Source organism: Aythya ferina, assembly GCF_964211825.1.
Source record: "Aythya ferina genome assembly, chromosome: 24".
Lineage (NCBI taxonomy): Eukaryota > Metazoa > Chordata > Aves > Anseriformes > Anatidae > Aythya > Aythya ferina.
This window is the reverse complement of record NC_140322.1, coordinates 2,069,288-2,087,160: the sequence shown is the minus strand read 5'-3', so window position 1 is coordinate 2,087,160 and position 17,873 is coordinate 2,069,288. Positions and strand designations below refer to the sequence as shown.

At 42.3% G+C, this 17,873-nt stretch overlaps 1 protein-coding gene across 1 annotated transcript in view; it reads left to right on the top strand.

Annotated features, from left to right (window-relative positions):
- Positions 1-17,873, top strand: part of KIAA0319L (KIAA0319 like) — a 32,239-nt gene that overhangs the window by 10,910 nt on the left and 3,456 nt on the right. The window contains exons 4-20 of the mRNA XM_084497156.1: positions 679-970; positions 3,064-3,165; positions 4,027-4,124; positions 5,296-5,383; positions 6,631-6,723; positions 7,319-7,451; positions 7,690-7,918; positions 8,712-8,835; positions 9,131-9,263; positions 10,125-10,273; positions 10,568-10,719; positions 10,903-11,041; positions 11,435-11,594; positions 13,750-13,892; positions 14,595-14,717; positions 15,290-15,380; positions 15,741-15,832. Coding sequence (XP_084353282.1) covers positions 679-970; positions 3,064-3,165; positions 4,027-4,124; positions 5,296-5,383; positions 6,631-6,723; positions 7,319-7,451; positions 7,690-7,918; positions 8,712-8,835; positions 9,131-9,263; positions 10,125-10,273; positions 10,568-10,719; positions 10,903-11,041; positions 11,435-11,594; positions 13,750-13,892; positions 14,595-14,717; positions 15,290-15,380; positions 15,741-15,832 — 2,341 coding nt within the window. The remainder of the gene's footprint in view (positions 1-678; positions 971-3,063; positions 3,166-4,026; positions 4,125-5,295; positions 5,384-6,630; positions 6,724-7,318; positions 7,452-7,689; positions 7,919-8,711; positions 8,836-9,130; positions 9,264-10,124; positions 10,274-10,567; positions 10,720-10,902; positions 11,042-11,434; positions 11,595-13,749; positions 13,893-14,594; positions 14,718-15,289; positions 15,381-15,740; positions 15,833-17,873) is intronic.

The following is a 17,873-nucleotide window of genomic DNA, read 5'->3' as shown; positions in this document are numbered from 1 at the left end:
AAATGGGAAGTTGTTTCATTTTAAATATTTAGCAGATGTTCCCAAAATAGATTAGCTCAAGAAAACATGCTACACGCATGCACTTTATGGTAAAAGGTGAATTGTTGAGAGTACTGCCTGGCAGACTAAGAACTGGCATAGGGCTAGGTACCGCAGAAGGAATTTTGTGATCAAGGAAAGGAAATTGTTCCTGCCACTTTGATTATTTTCAATAAAGTGGTTCATCCTCTATGGATGTGAGCAACTTTTCTGCCCGTAAGCTCAGCTCCCTGCCCCAAAAGCATCTCCTCTGGCATGCACTGAGGGAGTTGTTTGTGTCAGGTCACTTTGCTTTGAAGAATGACTCTGAAATAAACTTCATCTCGCTGAAAAGAATTGGTTATTAAATAAAAATGCCACTGCAGTCCTCCTCCTTCCTGCTTGCCAACTACACATTTTTAGAAAAAGGAGTACGTGGCCTAGGTAACATTTTAGAAGTGGAAGCAGTGAAACTTCCCTCTTAGGGGGAAAACAAACCAGGGCCTTTTCAGCTTTCTGCAGACTGAAGAAGTGCAGCTTCTGGTGGAGTCCAGTGTACAGCGTGACCCAAAGGAGTTTGGGTCCCGTGTGAAACAAACACAGTCAAACAAAACCAACAGTCAGAGCTCAATCAAACTAACACTGCTCTTTTCTTTCCAGACCCACACAGGAACACCCGCACCAGAGCTGTCAGTGTTGACTACTTTCTCCAGTCCCGTAGCACTGAGCTTGACAGCCACTGGAAAGACCGAGAAGCCTGAGCAGCCAGATGATGCTTTCATCCATCCCCACTCCTCAGATACGCTGCCCACCATCAGCCCTGTGCAGGGGAAAAGCACAACGAAGCTGCAGACTGCTACTTCTGTGCCAAGCGATGTTCCCACAAACACGAGTGCTTCTACGGTCCAGACTAACACTGCTGCATCACCCAGTACTACTGCCACTACCCCAGGTGAAAACATGCAGTGCTGCTGCAGAGGTCGTCTGGTTAGGTTTCGTTAAGCCATCACAGCACTGAAAAACACAAATTAGTTTCAAAAATGATGCTTGAAAGAGTGCTGAGCTGTGTGTCAGCACTTGGGGTGCTTGGTCCCCATTAACTAACGAGGTCCTGGAATGGGACTTCGGCATCACAAATCTGCACGTGACCCTTGGGTCTGTTTCCAAGAACAGCTTGGAAGTAACTGATATCTTCGTTCCCAAAGTGCAAGTTGAGATGGGGTGCAAGGCACAGCCATGTGAAGCATTCTTTCAGCAGTCACGACACGTTGCTCTCTCTCGAGTTCAGTGATAGAGATGGGGTGTATCTGATTCTCTTCTCTTCCATCCCTGACATGTCAATGCACAGTTCAGCCACAGAGCAGTGTACTTGGCCGTTAGCCCACGTGTTGCTTTGCAGCAAAATGACATTTGTGTTCACACTGGTATTTCTTAAAGCAAACATTTGAGAATGTATAAAAACAAAAATGCACTTTGGACAGTTCTGTTAACCCGCCGAGGCCATTAGCTCATCCTATAAGGATGCGTGCTTACATCGAATGATGTTTACTGGTCGTGTGATAGCTCAGAATTCAGTTAATCCAGTTTGCTGAATTTCTTTTGAATTTAGGGTTTCTTTTCCCTTACAAGGGAACGAATGGAAAGTATAAAGGAAATGTTGCATCCAAAGACGTTTTTGGCAGGAAGCTGATTGGATGCCTGTGCTAGCAAGTTAGTATTCTTTTTAAGGACTTACCCCAGCTAAAACTGGGAAACTTATTTTAAACAGCTTCAGTGGCTTGCGTTGGAAATGTAATGTAGCCAGGGCCTCCTTGTTTTGCTAAATAATGCAGAGAAGATGATGTGAAGGGTATTTTTTTCTAAGAGGAGTTTTGGGGTTTTGTCTGTTTGTTTGTTTTGTTTTGTTTTCTACTGAGGTCACATTTCTTTTTGCCTTGGAATTCTTTGCAGCTGAAAGACTGCTGGAGTTATAAAATCCCAGGAGATGGAGTAATGGAGAAGGGGGGAAAAAGGACCTGAAAAAATTGTTTTCTTTTAGTTAACTGGTTAATTCCAATAGCTATTAAATGGAAAAAAGGCTAAATGTTTACTGACATTTTCCCTGTCTATCTTTACTTGGATTTTTGATGCATATCTCTGAAACATTGTCTTTGATGGGGTCAGACTAGGAAATAGCAAACTTGTAATTCTTGTTTTCTGTGCATATTCCCAGGCCCAATAATAAAAAAGACAAAAATAAATGGGAAGGGGAGGAGGCTGAGAGGTACTCTTAAGAAATGCAGTGAACTTTCTGATCATTTTATTGCTAACAAGCAGAAAAAGAATCAGCAGCCATAATTTTCTGGTCTTTCCCTAGTAGTCTTTAAAAACAAGCTACCTGTTAATTTATTTGAAATAGGATTGCAGGAAAAGTCTTGAGAAACGCTACAGGCCTTTCCTATTTGGATAAGAAGTAGCTGAAAACAAAATGTAAATAAAAGGAAAAGGTTTGTGTTTTGAGTTCCCACACGCAGTGTGGTAGCTATGCAGATTTTAGAAAATCTCTGAGCCCCCAGGCAGTTTTTCAACTAAGAAATGCCTTGGATTCTTCGTATATTTGTAAAGAACTGAAATTGCAGTTTGGTAAATAGCAGTGTTTGTCTTGCTCTGCCATGAGACTGCAGCTGGGTTCTCTGCCAAAAACCTGTCAGCTGAAACCCTTCCCGTCCTGCTGGACCTGGCTGAATAGAGGCCCCTGTACAGGGCCCAGGGGTCACGTTTCAGCTCTTTAAAAAAGGAGCAGGAGCTGCACGGTGTCTGTGAAGAGCTGGAGGTGACTGAGTAATTTTGGGTTTGCCTCGTAAGCGTAAAACCCCATTAGTGCTTGTGCTTTAACAATGAGGCTGAAACCTGAAGCAGGAGCTATACTGAGTGATGGGGATGTTTACAAAATACAGCCAGTTGTGGCTGATTTTTATTTCACAGACTGTGAAGCCAGAGTGTGTGTTTTTATGTACGTACCTAATTTTTCTGTTCCTCTTTTAATACTGTGTTTCTCCCTCTCAGTTGTGAAGGAGCTGGTGGTTTCTGCTGGAGACAGCGTTGAAGTGACCCTGCCAGAGAACGAAGTTCAGCTGAATGCGTTTGTGCTTCCTGAACCACCACCTCGTAAGGCTTCCCTGGGAATTCTGCTAAGGGCTTGTGATGCTGAAATGACAAACAGGCGTTATGTAAAGCATTGAATAAGGGCAGTCTTGAAAACATCTTTTGTCAGAGAAGAGTTTCCTGTAAAATTTTTTCCTCTCGTGCTATTGCCTCTCACAGAAAATAGAAAGAGACTAAAAGCATAGAAAATTCCACAAAATCATTGGGTTAGGTTTGGGAGGCAGCATATTCTCAGTGACACGTGAAGAAGCAGCTCTTCAGCACATATTAGTGATATTTGCTGGTACATGACAACCTCTCTTAGCACATATTCTCTCATTTGGTGGATTTAAATCTGACTCAGTGGGCTCGACAAACTGAAGGATATTTTCCTATGCACTTTCCATATCATCATACAAATTATTCATGGGTATTTGTGAAGTTCATCTTTATAGCTCTGTCCACAATAGCAGTGTGAGACTATAAAGGGGAGGCGAGCAAGTTACGTGTTGCACAGCAACAGGGGTAGATGAGATGTATTCCTGTTCAAAAACCAGCATTATGTTGTGCCTGCAGGATTTGAGGGCACAATAAGGCTTTTCTCTCTTATCATTCTGGAGCTGTGATTGTTCCAAACCTCTTTAATGCCTTAGAGGCAGAATGATGGGTTTTGGCTCCTGAGTAAATGTGTTTAGAAGCACAGATTGTTTCTTTTCCTGGGTATATTCCCAAAACCTACAGTCCAAACTCCAAGCTGTCTCATTTCTCTGTAGTGCAGCAGAATGAGCCTTGTAAATGTTTAATACCTTTGCTTTTTTTCAACATGGCAGAAAGGCAGCCTTTTAAAAACTAACTTCTGGATTCTTATTTTTATTTTTTTTTAAGGAACCACTTATTCCTATGAGTGGGAACTGATTACTCATCCGAAAGACTACAGTGGAGAAATGGAAGGGAAGCACTCCCAGACCCTGAAGTTATCTAAGGTAAAGCTTATTTTGCTGCTCAGTATCCTATTGTACGGAATGCCTAATGGAGAAGACGGGGACCCTGGTAGTCAGGAAAGACTTGTTTGTGATTTCAGGATGAATAGGGAATTGCGTGATGGGCAGGCAGCCAGCACTTGACTACAAGCTCTTCTAAGTCTCTTATAAAAAAAGAGATTGCTCTGGCATGAGGGAAAGAAAGAAATTGATTTCAGGATCTAAAGGCTGCCTACAAGCAGTGTGTCAAACTGTAAAAATGGCGCAATTTAACGTTAACAAAGGGTTGTGAATATTTCTACTGCTGAAACAATGTAGTGGTCTGTTTAGGTCAGAAACCTTGTACTACCCTCTGAAAAATGATTTGCTGGCTCCATTAGCTTAGAGCGATGGAAGACCTCATACCTGGCTGCTGCTTTTAGCTCTAACAGAGTGAAAGGATCGTTAGTTTCTGCACACGGGTTTTCTTTACAAGGGAATTACTTTAATTATTGCATGAATGTACAGTTCTGATTTTATGAGACATTTCTTTAAGCATCATGGATTCTACTGCACTCATAAAAAAAATCTGCAGGCTTTAATCGTGATACTATGCAGAGAAAAGCCCTTCAAAAGGAACACGTCTGTTTCTGTCAGGTTTTCAGCCTTCTGGATACCATAATTGTTGTCCAGCACCCAGTCCTTCTCCATCTCATTCAACAGTGAATGATGAAGGGGTGACTGCCTCACTCACATCACCTAGAAGAAAGAGAAAAAATACTTTCCTTTGTAAAGACACACAAGAAGAGAATTTCTTTTCTTACGTGCAGGCTTTTTTTATCTCAAATGCAATCTGCTCGTGTGGATTCCTGTGCCCAGACAACCTGAACTAATCTCTTAGAGCTCTTCTGTTTGCCTGTTGTTGCTAGAAAGTCAAGCTTGACTGACAACCCTGTCACCTGTAGCAAGAAGAAATATTACTCTTTGGTTGCTGCGGAGTCATTGTAAACTAAAATACATGTAATAACACCTGGGCTTGGAAGCCATCCTTTGCCTTGTGTGCCTAGATTGGAGCAGAATTGCCTGTTCCATGCTGCTAATACAGTGCTGTGCCAAAGCTTGCTAACTTGACCTTTCAGTATCTCGAATCAAGGTGCTACCATCTCGAAGGTTAATCGTTGTGTTTACTTTTCAGCTTACTGTTGGTCTGTACGAATTCAAAGTTGTCGTTGACGGCGAAAATGCACATGGAGAAGGTTATGTGAACGTGACAGTGAATCCAAGTGAGTTCAGTGGGGTTGTATCTTTCTTTAACTTCATCTGTCTCTGTTTTGCTTATTTGACTAGACCCTAGTTTAACATCATGAAAATTCATTGTGCAGTGAACTCAGTATATACGTATGTGTGTTAAGTCATTTCCTGAAATGTGAAGCCATGCTAATACACGTAGCTATTTGCTATACAGCACCCAGGCCAAACACTCCATGCAAGGGCTGGAATACTGATACAAAAGCATGTAAATGCCTCATGCTGGAAGACCACTGCAGCAATAGAAACTAGCTGTAACCGGGTAAAAAGCTTATAGCAGCAGGAGCAGAAAATGAAAGGAAGCCAGAGCTTTGAAGCTCTTTTGGAGGTTCTTTTTTTCCCTGTCCAGTAAAGAATATCATTCCCAACCACAGGCAGGTTGAGTCAAATCTCATTCCTCACTATTTTTAAAAGCATAGTTTGCAGATGAGCTGGTATAAATACAGTAGCTTATGCGTTCACTAGCTCTTACTTTTTAGATGGGCTGCGTAAAGAGGGAACCACATGTTCCGTATCTCCTTTTATGCAAAAGAACTTTATTTTGCACACTTCAGCAAGACTTCTTCCAGAACTTTTGTGGGCAAGGAATTGCTCTTGCACTCCCTAAATGAGCAAGTGTGTGTGGCTGCTCTTTGGATGCTGTTGCTGATCATTTCCTTATAAGCAGTGAATCTGCAGCTGGCAGCATGCATCAAAATCATTCATTTTTCAGAGCAGCAGCCAAACTTTGGCAAGAAGCTGTAGGTACTGCTCTGTTAGAATAGTCTGTGCTTGAATGCTTGTCTCGGAACAGGAGGACAGATGCACTGCGGCCATTTCCAGAGTACTAGCCTGGTAGCAGTTCACCTTCCTTTTTAAAAACCCTTCTGCTAGCACTGTTTCCCTTCACTGGTTCATAACTTGCTGGCAGCAAGAATCGTTATGTTGGTGATTATGCAGTTCTCCGCAGTCAGTCTGATCAGTGGATGTCTCGAAGCTGCATATAGCACATCAACTGCATACTTGGACTCCCTTCCTGGACTTGCTGAGCTGTCACTTAAATGACTGCAGGGACTGAAGGGGTAGATAGAGCTGGGAAGGGAGAAGGTGATGTGCAACATGTATTCTGCTGCCACTCCTAGTGCCCAAAGGCAAAGCAGTTTTGTAGAGTTCCTTAGTCAGGGTTTTTTATCGTGGTCTGCCTGTAGATGTCATTGTAACAGCTTGGTTGTTGTTGTTGCAGAGCCTCGGGTGAATCGGCCTCCAGTTGCCATTGTCTCTCCACAGTTCCAGGAAATTTCACTGCCAACCATTTCAACTGTTATTGATGGCAGCCGTGAGTACCTGCTGTTTTAAATGCCTTAGTCTAGCAAGCCTGGTTTCTTTGTGTGTGGTTCTAGGCTGGCCCTTTGGGTAAAGTTTAGTGAAAAGAATCAGCTTCTCCTGCCAGGAGAGGGGAATGGACACACCAGCACTGCTCCGTGTTTCCTCTTGAAGGGACTCTGAGTGAATCTCTTAGAAAAGGAAAGCTCTAGAGATTACTGCTTAGAATTGAATTTAAAACAAACAAACAAACCCTCTTGTGTTAAGCTTCAAACGTATTGGTTAGCTATCACACTTTCAGGAATTTCTTTAAATATATTCAGGTTTTCTTGTCCTTCACTGGTACTATTTTGTTAGTGGTTTTTGTTTATTTCTTCCCCCGCCACACACACAAACCTGGGATTAAGGGTGTTCAAGTGTACCTGTGAAACAGGGCAGAGGAGAATATACTGTTTGGGTATCTGAGTGTAAGAGAGACTAGGGGGATTGTACCAGAAATGCCTTTGTCCGCTAAGCCTATGACCAAAGCTGGGAACTGAACATCTGGTTTTTGTGAAGCATTATTTTCCAACTCTTTATATGTCCATTTTCTTTCCTAATTGAAACAGAAAGCACTGATGATGATAAAATTGTCAGTTATCACTGGGAAGAACTGAAGGGTCCTTTGCGGGAGGAAAAGGTTTCTAGCGATACTGCCATACTGACACTGACCAACCTGGTACCTGGGAATTACACGTTCAGGTAGGTTATACCTGGACCTGTTGGCCAGCTCTCATCCCTTAAGAATAAAAGAATAAAATGTACAAGATCCCTGAAGTGTTAACCTGGTTTCCAGAAAAAATAAAAGAAGACTATCCTGTCCTTAAGTGTCTTAAGTTTCTATCTCTTTTGCATTTCATTAAATTCCAGCCAGTGTTTTGTGTTCTGTTCTGATAATTATGACTCCTCGTTGCTTTCATGATTTATTTTTTCTCCTCAGTCTAACAGTAGTGGACTCAGATGGTGCCAGCAACTCTACCACTGCCAACCTGACTGTGAACAAAGCAGTGGATTATCCTCCGGTGGCGAATGCAGGCCCAAACCAAGTGATCACCCTGCCTCAGAATTCCATCACCCTCTATGGGAATCAGAGCACCGATGATCACAGCATTGTCAGCTACGAGTGGCTGCTCAGCCCTAACAGCAAAGGGAAGGTGATGGAGATGCAGGTCAGTGCAGATTTCATGTGCTCATCCTGGATTACTCATTGGCTGTTTTTTTTTTAATAACCAACCCATTTTAAGTGGCTGTTATCAAATATTTCTTAGAATCCTACAGAGCACGCACATGATGGTTAAATAAACACTTAAAACCACGTGAAGATGGTATTGGCTGATGGCTGAGCCGATACCAGCACCAGTCTAGTCACGTGTTTTTGACGGCATCCTATTTCCTTTCTTGAGCAATGCAGTTTCAAATACTTCCTGAGAATACTTCATGGCATTTAGACTCACAGAATAACCCTTTGTGCCAAGTCATGGGCAAACACAGTGAAATGAATCTTTTGAGTTCAACTTTGGAGTATCAACTTTGCTGATACTAACCAGCCACTCCTCAGTCCCAAACAGTACAAAGCAGGAACTTGTTTCCATATCATCATTTTGATCATTATGAAGGTCACATTTATGGAATAAGGAAGTCCACTAATTAGGTTCACAAAATCAGTGGTTTGACCAGTGTTCCATAGGGTGTTGCTTGGGTTGCTAACTATTGAATCTCACAGGTTCTGTATAGCTGTGTGGCATTACTGTTGTTTTGTTCCACAAGAGTGTCCTTGATGCTGTGCATAAATTTGTATGTGAGTGTCACACATGCTTAAGTGGCCCAGACTTCTGGTCCCACAGCAGGGGTTAATAATAAGCCCCTAGAATCTGCTGATAATGGTTGTTTTAAAAATATTCTTCAGATCTGTAATGATTGGTGTAAGGAATCTTCTCAGTACATTACTGTGTTTTCTCACAGGGGGTGAGGACACCAGTCTTACAGCTCTCTGCAATGCAAGAAGGTGATTACACTTACCAGCTAATAGTGACTGATTCTGCTGGGCACCAGTCCACTGCAGAGGTCACTGTGATAGTCCAGCCAGGTAAGCTGCCCTTCGCTGTTTTTGCCACTTCAATTCCAGCGTTTAGAGGTGAGCATCATTCTGTCAGCGTATTCTAGATCTTGTATCTTTGTGTTTCTTTCAGAAAAGCTTCTGTAATAATGTCAGTAGAACTGATCTGAACTCCTAACTGCTTTTTAACTCATTTTTTTCTGAGTATTCTGAGAAATAATGGACAAAAAGTATTCTAGGGATCTTGGAGAAGCTTCTTAATGCTGGGGGAGTAAGCTCCACCTTTTTGGCGTATGTGTAAAAAGGTATTGCAATCCTTTTTCAGAGAACAATAAGCCTCCAAAGGCGGATGCTGGTCCAGATAAAGAATTAACTCTGCCTGTGGACAGCACCACTCTAGATGGCAGCAAGAGCTCAGATGACCAGAAAATAGTCTCCTTTCTTTGGGAAAAAACACGGTGTGTATCATCTTCCAGACCGTTCTTCTGCAAGTATCTGGGTCTTTAATTTCAAACAAGACACACCACACGTACCCCTCTTTTGTTAAATCCTGGTCTCATCGGGCTGACAAGCTTCACCACTGACTTGAATGAGACAAGGATTTATGTTTAACTGGAGAGAGGTGGAGTTTTTTCTCAAGCATTAGGCCTGATTCCCATTCTCAGTGTGGTTGTGACGTGTAAAGGAGACCGGCTGTGTTTGAATTGCAGTGGTGTAATGTGGTCTTGATCTTACGAAGAGGCTGACTCTTGTAATCAAATAACAGCAGGGCTTTCTGACTTAATACTTTTGCAATATATTTGAAAGAGGCAGTGTTCTGCTGCTCAGACTCTAAATTCCATGGAGGTGCTTTAGGGAATTCAGGAAAGAGCCTAGGAGCAACTTGCAGTAGCTTTTCCTATTTGCTAATGCAAAAGTTTGTGTAAAGCTCCTATAAATGCAGGAACTATTTTTGCTCTGTACCTTTTCTTAAAAGAAAAAGTTGGCTTATTACACAGTTCACATGAACCAATTTTGCTGAGAATTCTGATTTTTTAAACACTACTTAAATGCAGATATCAGTGTTAGCCTGGTTTAAAACAAACAAACAAAAAAATGCTAAATCACCAAATAGTGTAGTCCTTGTTCTGAATGCTGCACTTTTTTGATTTTCTTGCTGTAACTGAAGAAAATAATTTTGCTTTTTGTTGTGGACATTTTATTTCCAGGCAGCTGTCTGCTTGCATCTCCATAAATTCTGCTTGAGCCTCGTGTTTGTTGTGAGGCTATCTCCAACGATCTGTACAAAGTTTAAACTGATCCTTGTGTACTTTGTTTAGGGGCCCAGATGGTGTCAAGCTGGAGAATGCAAACAGCAGCATTGCCACTGTAACAGGCCTTCAAGTTGGGACATATGAGTTTACTCTGACAGTTAAAGATGAGAGGAACTTGCAGAGCCAAAGCTCGGTCAACGTTATTGTCAAAGAAGGTATGTCCAGCCACACGCAGAGCTGCCTAAAACCCAGGTTCTGTTTGAGTAGAGGTGACCTTAGCAGGAATGGGTGAAGAATAATGCGCAGAGCACTGAAATAGCCTTCTGTAAGTTGGGGTCTACCCTTCTCTGGAGGAATAGTGTCTTCAGCTAAATCCCACAGCATGTAATTGCCCTTCTCTCCCCCAGGGTTAGAGAAGTATTTCTTGGTTGCAGTAGTGGTCTAAGGCAGCAGTTTTTTCATTGGGCATTACCAGATTTTCCTCCAACTGCTTTATTTCTGTTGCTTAGAGATAAACAAGCCACCTGTTGCAAAGATTGCGGGAAATGTTGTCATCACCTTGCCTACAAATACAGCTGAACTGGATGGATCAAAATCCTCTGATGATAAGGGAATTGTCAGCTACCTGTGGACCCGGGATGAGGGGAGCCCTGCAGCTGGGGTGAGTTTTCTTTTTTAAATGTCAGTCTGCAGCATCATAGAAGTCAGTGAGAGGCAACTTCTGAGGAAATAAAAAGGTGATCGATTCACCCATTACCTTTTAGTGATATCCTTAAATATGGTGATATATCATGCTAGTTTGTGGCTTGGTTTCCTAATCTTTTTTTTTTGCTCTGCCTTCCAGGAAGTCTTAAATAATTCAGACCATCATCCCATCCTTCTTCTGTCCAATCTGGTAGAAGGGACCTACACATTCCATCTCAGAGTAACAGATGCCAAAGGAGAGAGTGATGTAGAACGGACCACAGTGGAAGTCAAACCGGGTGAGTCTGTTTCTGTGCTGTACCACATTTGCCTACAGTGTATTAGCAAGCCCTCTGTTTTTCTGGAGACAGTGTATCATAGAACCATATCGTAGATATGATTACACAGTTAGTGTACTGTGCTAAGTATGTACTGTAGACACAGCTCAAAAATGTCAAACATCAATAGTTCTGGGGGAAATAATCATATTTTTATGTGGTTCTTGGAGGCTGGCTCTTGCCACTTAGAATTAGCTGTGACGGTCATAGACCTGTATCCCTTCCTACAGCAAGATTCTGTACTTTTGTGTTCAAAGCAGAAACCTTTTGGAAAGATGCTAGAAGCCTGACTTGTACCCAGACTGTTAATACAGATCTTTAGAACTTCTATTTATCTCATCTATTTCTCACTAGATCCTAGGAAAAATAACCTTGTGGAGATCATTCTGGATGTTAACGTCAGCCAGCTGACTGAGAGGCAGAAGGGGATGTTCATCCGACAAATAGGGGTTCTGCTGGGGGTCCTCGACTCAGACATCACTGTGCAAAAGATCCAGCCATACACTGAGCAAAGGTAGGGTTTGTCTGTGAACGTACAAGGAGGGGGAATGCTTAAGGGTTCAGTAAACAAAGGGCTGTTTTCTCTTGGGAAGCAGATTGGATAATCAGAACATGCAAAGATGTTGCTTGAAATTGATATTCCTGCTTGCTTAGGTCAGAGGAGGCATGTTGCCAAGCAGGTCTTGGCTATCTTTTCCATCTGGAGATGGTGCATTGTCCTCAGAGCTCTTCTCTGCTGTTAATGCCTTTGCCTCACAGATCTGTAAAATGAGAACTAATCTCCTTTGTTTATGAGGATTGTGAGGGCTGTCTGAAGGAGGTTCTACAACTGATTTATAACTGGACAAATAATAGGGCTTGATAAAGGAGTAGCTCAGTGAAAAGTTGATGCCACACAAGAGCAGTGCACAGTGCTGGTGCAGCAATGCCCTTAGCAGTAGCTTTGCATGCCAGCTTTGTAGTTTTATATTGGCTTTACTGCCTGCACAACTCAAATGTAAAATGAAACGTTGGAAACCACTGTAATTGTTGTTTGAACAGAAAACAAAAACTTGGTTTGGGTTGTGATGTAGCTTAAAATAAACTACAGCTGGTCTCTTCTAAACAACTGGAAATCTGCATATAGACAGGGCTGTAGGCCAGGGTCCTGTTGCCTGCCTGGACCTGCTCAACTTCAAGCAGAGTAACCAGCAAGGCATACAGAGGATGGTTCAGCGCAGCTGGATCCTGTTCATGCTGCTTTGGCATTAAAGTACCTGGTTAAATTCAGCTTTTCACCTCTGTAGAAATGATTGGTCTGGGAAATTCACAATTTTGCAGGAAACTTAAGCAACTAGTTCTGAAATGTCTTTTTAGTACATATCTATGTATTTAAAGCAGTTCACCATTGCCATAGGTATGTTTGAGGATGCCTGAATGTGAATTTGAGTGGCATGGCAACTAAGTTATCAAGGACAGGGTGATAATCTGTTGAAATAAGCGCAGTATTACACTTAAAACTACTCCATTTTTACTAAAAATTAAGGTAAATGAAGCACGGAGGAAAAAAGAAATGTGACATGTTTAAAATCATGCAGCAAGCCAGAAATAAGTCCGCAGTTATGCTTCAGACTTTCCTGAGTTCAATAATGTATTGATTCCTTCATGCCCGTGTTGCCTGCTGTAGCAGTAAAATCAGAATTCATTGTCCGTGCAAACCTAAAGAGCTCAGAACAGAAGAGCCAGCACTTTCTGTTTTCAGTATTACCTTTCTGTCTCTGCCATGACCAGACCAGTTGCCACTGTTCTTCCACTGAAAAAGACAAGTAAGGGATTCTTGCAATTAACACTTCATCTATGTTTATTAAGTAGACAAAAGAGTGGGAAGTGTGATAAAAGAGCAGAGGTTATTTTCTGACAGATGGCTTTAACATCACATTTTTGCCTCAACTATCAAAGTAACTCGTACTTTTTAAAAAGATCTTTTTCCCCCAGCTGCTGTTGACTCACTCATAAGATCAGTGGTAATAATAAACCTAAAACATTCAGTTATCCCTTTGTGAATCTGAAGGATACCCAGAGCTCTGCAAGGCTTGCAAGCCTAGGGGAGCAAGTTCTTCTATTATAAAATTCATGCATTTAAAGATGGAGAGTGCAGCAACCTCTGTACCAGTACTGTGTTGTGTTTTTTTTTTTTTGCCTCTAACCCTGCATTTAAAGTAAGCTTTGCAAAAGATTGTAAATCTTTGTTATTTTCTCTGTTGTTGGAGCTCTGTGCAGAACAGTTAAATGAGCCCATGACTTCCATGGGTCATAAGGTCTAAGGATCCCAGAGTGAGGGAGGAGATTATGAAAATGGGAAGACCAGAAAGTTTGGGTAATTCCATATTTAGTGTGAACCTGCAAAGATATGCTTGGAGACGTTTGAAACTAGGCTTGACAAAACCATTATCAAACTAAAGAACAGTCCAGTCCTAGCTTTCAAAGTTTGTTCAGATCCAATGTCCTAAAGGTACACCTACTGTGTGACCAGGCTTACCATTATTGCTTTCAAGAGGGAGCCAAAAGTTTGACTTTGAGGTAAATTTGAGATTCTGAGCAAGCCCCTCTAAAGACAGAGAGGGGAGAATGGTTCTCTGCCTGATGTTTGGAGAAGTAGCAGATAATCATTTTTTTTGTCTGACTTCCAGCACGAAGATGGTGTTTTTTGTACAGAACCAGCCTCCCCACCAGATATTCAAAGGACGAGAGGTAGCCTGGACACTAAAAAATGAACTACGGAAACAGCAGTCAGACTTCCTCATCTTCCGGGCACTAGAAATTAACACAGTCAGTAAGTAAGAGTTGCTGTTGTATGAGCTAATGTCTTTTCCTCTTGTCTTAGACATTTGCAAGAATATGGGCCTTCATCTGTGCTAAACACACCTCTGTGTGCATACACACACGCTCTGGTAGCTTTTGTGTCTTACTAAATTGGAAGCAGTAAAGTAAATTCATTAGACTGCGAATTAATCAATCAATTATTTACCAGTTGCTTACGACTAGTCACTATTTATCTTGTGTAACGTACAAATGTCACTTGTGATGTTGCTGGGAAGATGGGAATTCAGAAAATCAAAAGCAGATTGTTACTTTTGAAACTAAACTACAGTGTTAATGGAATACCGCTTTGATTGGCTTTTGAAGGTCACAAAACTGTAAGTTCTTAAAGTCCAGTTCTGTTTTCATGCTGTGATTCGTGATCACTTTAAAGAATCTGTTTCTTGTAGTCTGTCTCACAGACTGGCTTTGAGTTTGAAAGTCAGAACCTTTTTTAAAAACATTTACTTAACAAATATACAAATTCTGAGACTTTTACATCAAAATCATGATCTTATCAGGCAAAATTTTCTTAGCATGTTACGTGTGGTGTGCTACGTTGCTTGTGAAGCAGGAGTTCTCAAACTTCCCTGAGAGTGGTCATATTGAACTCTGTTATCCCATCTTTGCCTCATGTGTGAGTCATTTAGTTCACCTTGCTGGTTTTGGTCCCTAGCATGTCAGCTGAATTGCTCCGAGCACGGCCGCTGTGACTCCTTCACCAAGCGCTGCGTCTGCGACCCGTTCTGGATGGAGAACCTCATCAGGGTGCAAATGGGGGATGGCGAAAGCAACTGTGGTACGTCAAATCTCCCTGGTGTTGTTCACCTTTAGGAGGCAAAAAGTGAAGCCCAAGGTGTGCTGAGTAACAGCTGCCTGCTTTCTCCCAGTGTCTCTGACATTATGCTCACACGAGGAGATGGTTCCTGACCTGGCCTCGCTAACCTTATCTTTTAGGCAGGAAATATTTGATAGGGAAGTGTCTCCTCTTCAGAACCTTTTGGTGAGCATTCACTAAGAGTTGAGTCCATTCTCAGTGTATAAATCGTGCCCCTTTTCTATTGTGACCCTGTAAGGGCTTTCCTGTCCCAGAAAAGCAAATTCTGAAAAACAACACGCATTGAAAAAAGCCTTTTAGGAAAAAAAAAATAGAAAAACAAAACAAAACACCTTGTGCAGTGAAGCTGCACACTGGATCTTAAGCCTTTGGCTTCTGTAGGTGAGTTAGCGATCCCGCCAGTGATAGATAGTAACTTCTGCAAAGGGTCAGGCCTTTCTTTTTTTCTTTCTTGAGAGTAGCCAGCTAAAGAGCGTGCTCTCAACTGCATGAGTTGCCAAATCGTCTTTATCTCTGTGGTGTTTTGCTTTCAGAGTGGAGTGTGCTGTATGTGATCATTGCATCGTTCCTCATTGTGGTTGCCTTTGGAATCTTATCCTGGATGGTGATCTGCTGTTGCAAGAGGTGGGACTGAGGTTATAACCTTCTCTGTGTCTGTGCTTCAGAGCCAAGTAGCTGCATTAGGAGGTGAAAGAGATTCAAACCCATAGTCCCAGCAGGTTGGCTGCTTAGCCCAAGTGATGTTAGTTTTTGTCACTTGGTGTTTGAAGTGAAACACAGAAGTCCTAAAACTCTGGGTTCAGTTAAGAAGTGAGACTTGGATTAGCCTGTAAATGTGCAACTAAAAGCAGTGTTTTTAATGTTTTGCTTTCTGTTATTAACATAATCGGAAATAAGTACTTTGAAGATCGGTGGTTTTTTTTCTTCTGCCTTTTTTTAGAAATGAACTGCCTCTTAATTCTTTTTCTTCCTTTTTCTTCTTAGACGAAAAGGAAAATCCAAAAGAAAAAGCAAATATAAGATTTTGGATGCAACGGATCAAGAAAGCCTGGAGTTAAAACCAAATCCCAAAGCAGGTAAAACATGAGAGGGAAGAGCTCAGCATTTCCAGAATGCTGACTAAGAACACTCTTCCTCAGTGGAATTAAAAATCACAGAGTGAAACAAACATGATGTTAGGTACTGACAGACGAGTCTCAGAAGATCTAAGAGCTTGTTTCTGATCAGTAGACAGGGTATTTAGTCGTTATCTAACTCCTTGGTTTAAAAATTGGGGCTGAAATTGGTGTAGTCTTGATGTTTCCACTTTCTGTCACAAAGCAGATAAATGTAAGCAGTTCAGAGACTGGTCTGATCCAAGAAGTCCAAAACTGAGCGTTGACTGTAGCTTCTCTTGTTCTGAAGTTTTTCACTGAGTCCTGGTACTCTGTTTTAGTCAGTTTGCTTCCTGCCAGTATGCAATTCCTTGGCAAGGCTTTTCAGCTAAGCATGAATTCAGTGTCATTAAGCATTTCACCAAACTGATTGACTTTCCCTGGAAACAAAGGGATGCCAAGCAACATGAAAATTCTTGGTGGCCTGAAGAGACTGGTGTTCATTTCTGCCCCAGTATTCTCCCACCCCAAATTACTTGTTCTTAAACGTGTCCATTTTTGTCCTTGTGGGCACAAGGCTCTGAAAGTTTCACATTTTAGCTCATCCTTTAATTTTTCGTAGAAGCAGATGCCTATCTCAGGGGAGAGACCAACGAAGTCCCCAGTGCTCTATGTGGTTACCAGCCCATCGGCCCATTCCAGAAAGGCAATCGCTTGTCTTCAGTGTTCTTAGCCAGCACTTTCGTGCCGCATTGCTGTCCTAGAGAGTGCTTGTCAGGTGCTTTGCAAAGATCACGGAGTTATTTCAGGCTGGAGTGTTTTTGCTGCGATTGTATCTGATACCTGAACTGAGCCATTGTCACCTGCTGATTGACCAGGAGAGGAGGGAGAAGTGGGAGAGTATACACAAGGCACAGCCCCACCAAATGCTTGGGCAGTGCTTCAGCTGCTGAAATAAGCCTTTAGAGTAAGAGTTTAGTCCTGTTTTTAAGAGGAGGGGTTGTAGGGAGGGGAGAGGGTTTTGTAGCCATTCTAATTAACTGCACGTGGAAAATAGTCCCTGGTCCTTGTTTGCTAGAGGAAAATAATCGCTTATCCTAGTATTATCCCATTTAGTGGTGTTCCAGGAAGGTGAACAGTGCCTAACGACAGCAGTGGAGGGCATTGCAGTGACAGAGCTGAGCAGATAATTCCTCTGAGAACTGGGGCATCCCAACTGCATGATAGCCGTGAAGAAAAAACGGGTGGATTTCCCTCCCTTTGCACCCAACTGCTTTAATCTGACCATCTGTCACCCCGCACAGAAGAGCCCCACTGTTAAATAAAGGGCTCATTGTTCTGCAGTCGGTAGCAAATGTGCCTCCACCATTTGCTCTCTGGTAACTAAACTCATCCTGCCTCTTCCAAGGCTGGCTGCTGACTAAAGTCTTTTTCCCTGCTAGATACGTCCAGGGAGCGTTCTGATAACAGGGGAAATGTTGCATTTCTCCATTAAGGAAAAGCTAAATTGAAATATTTCCACAGCTGACAATATCAGTAAACGTCTCTCTCCTGTCCTTGTGCATTAATCTAAATTCAGCCCGTTAATTTATTTCCCTCCCTTTGCAGGAAAGAGGAGCGAGATGAGAGTAGGGAGGGTGGTAAGAATGCAGCAATCTTTTCTTGCACACCTGCGTGTTCTCTTTACCAGAGCCATTAGCCCTCAGAGAGCTTTCTAGACAATGCCCTCAAGCAAGGTCAGGGAGACAGAGATCCCACGAGTTCTCCTCGCTGCCCCTTCTGGTAATGTTATTTGTTTCCCTACCCATTTGTTGTGCTGTGCACTCTCTGGAAATGTCTGCGTGACCTCTGTCACACCAGGGTATCTGAAGCAGGATCGCTTCATCTTTGGGTTCAGCATTTGAGGGAATAGTGACGGACACAGGGAAATCTGATCAAGCTGCCCCCTTGACGTGACAGGAACGTGACTCTTAGAGGGGGAATGGAGTTAAATTGTGGCGTTTGACCAGTGGTAAAGGTCATT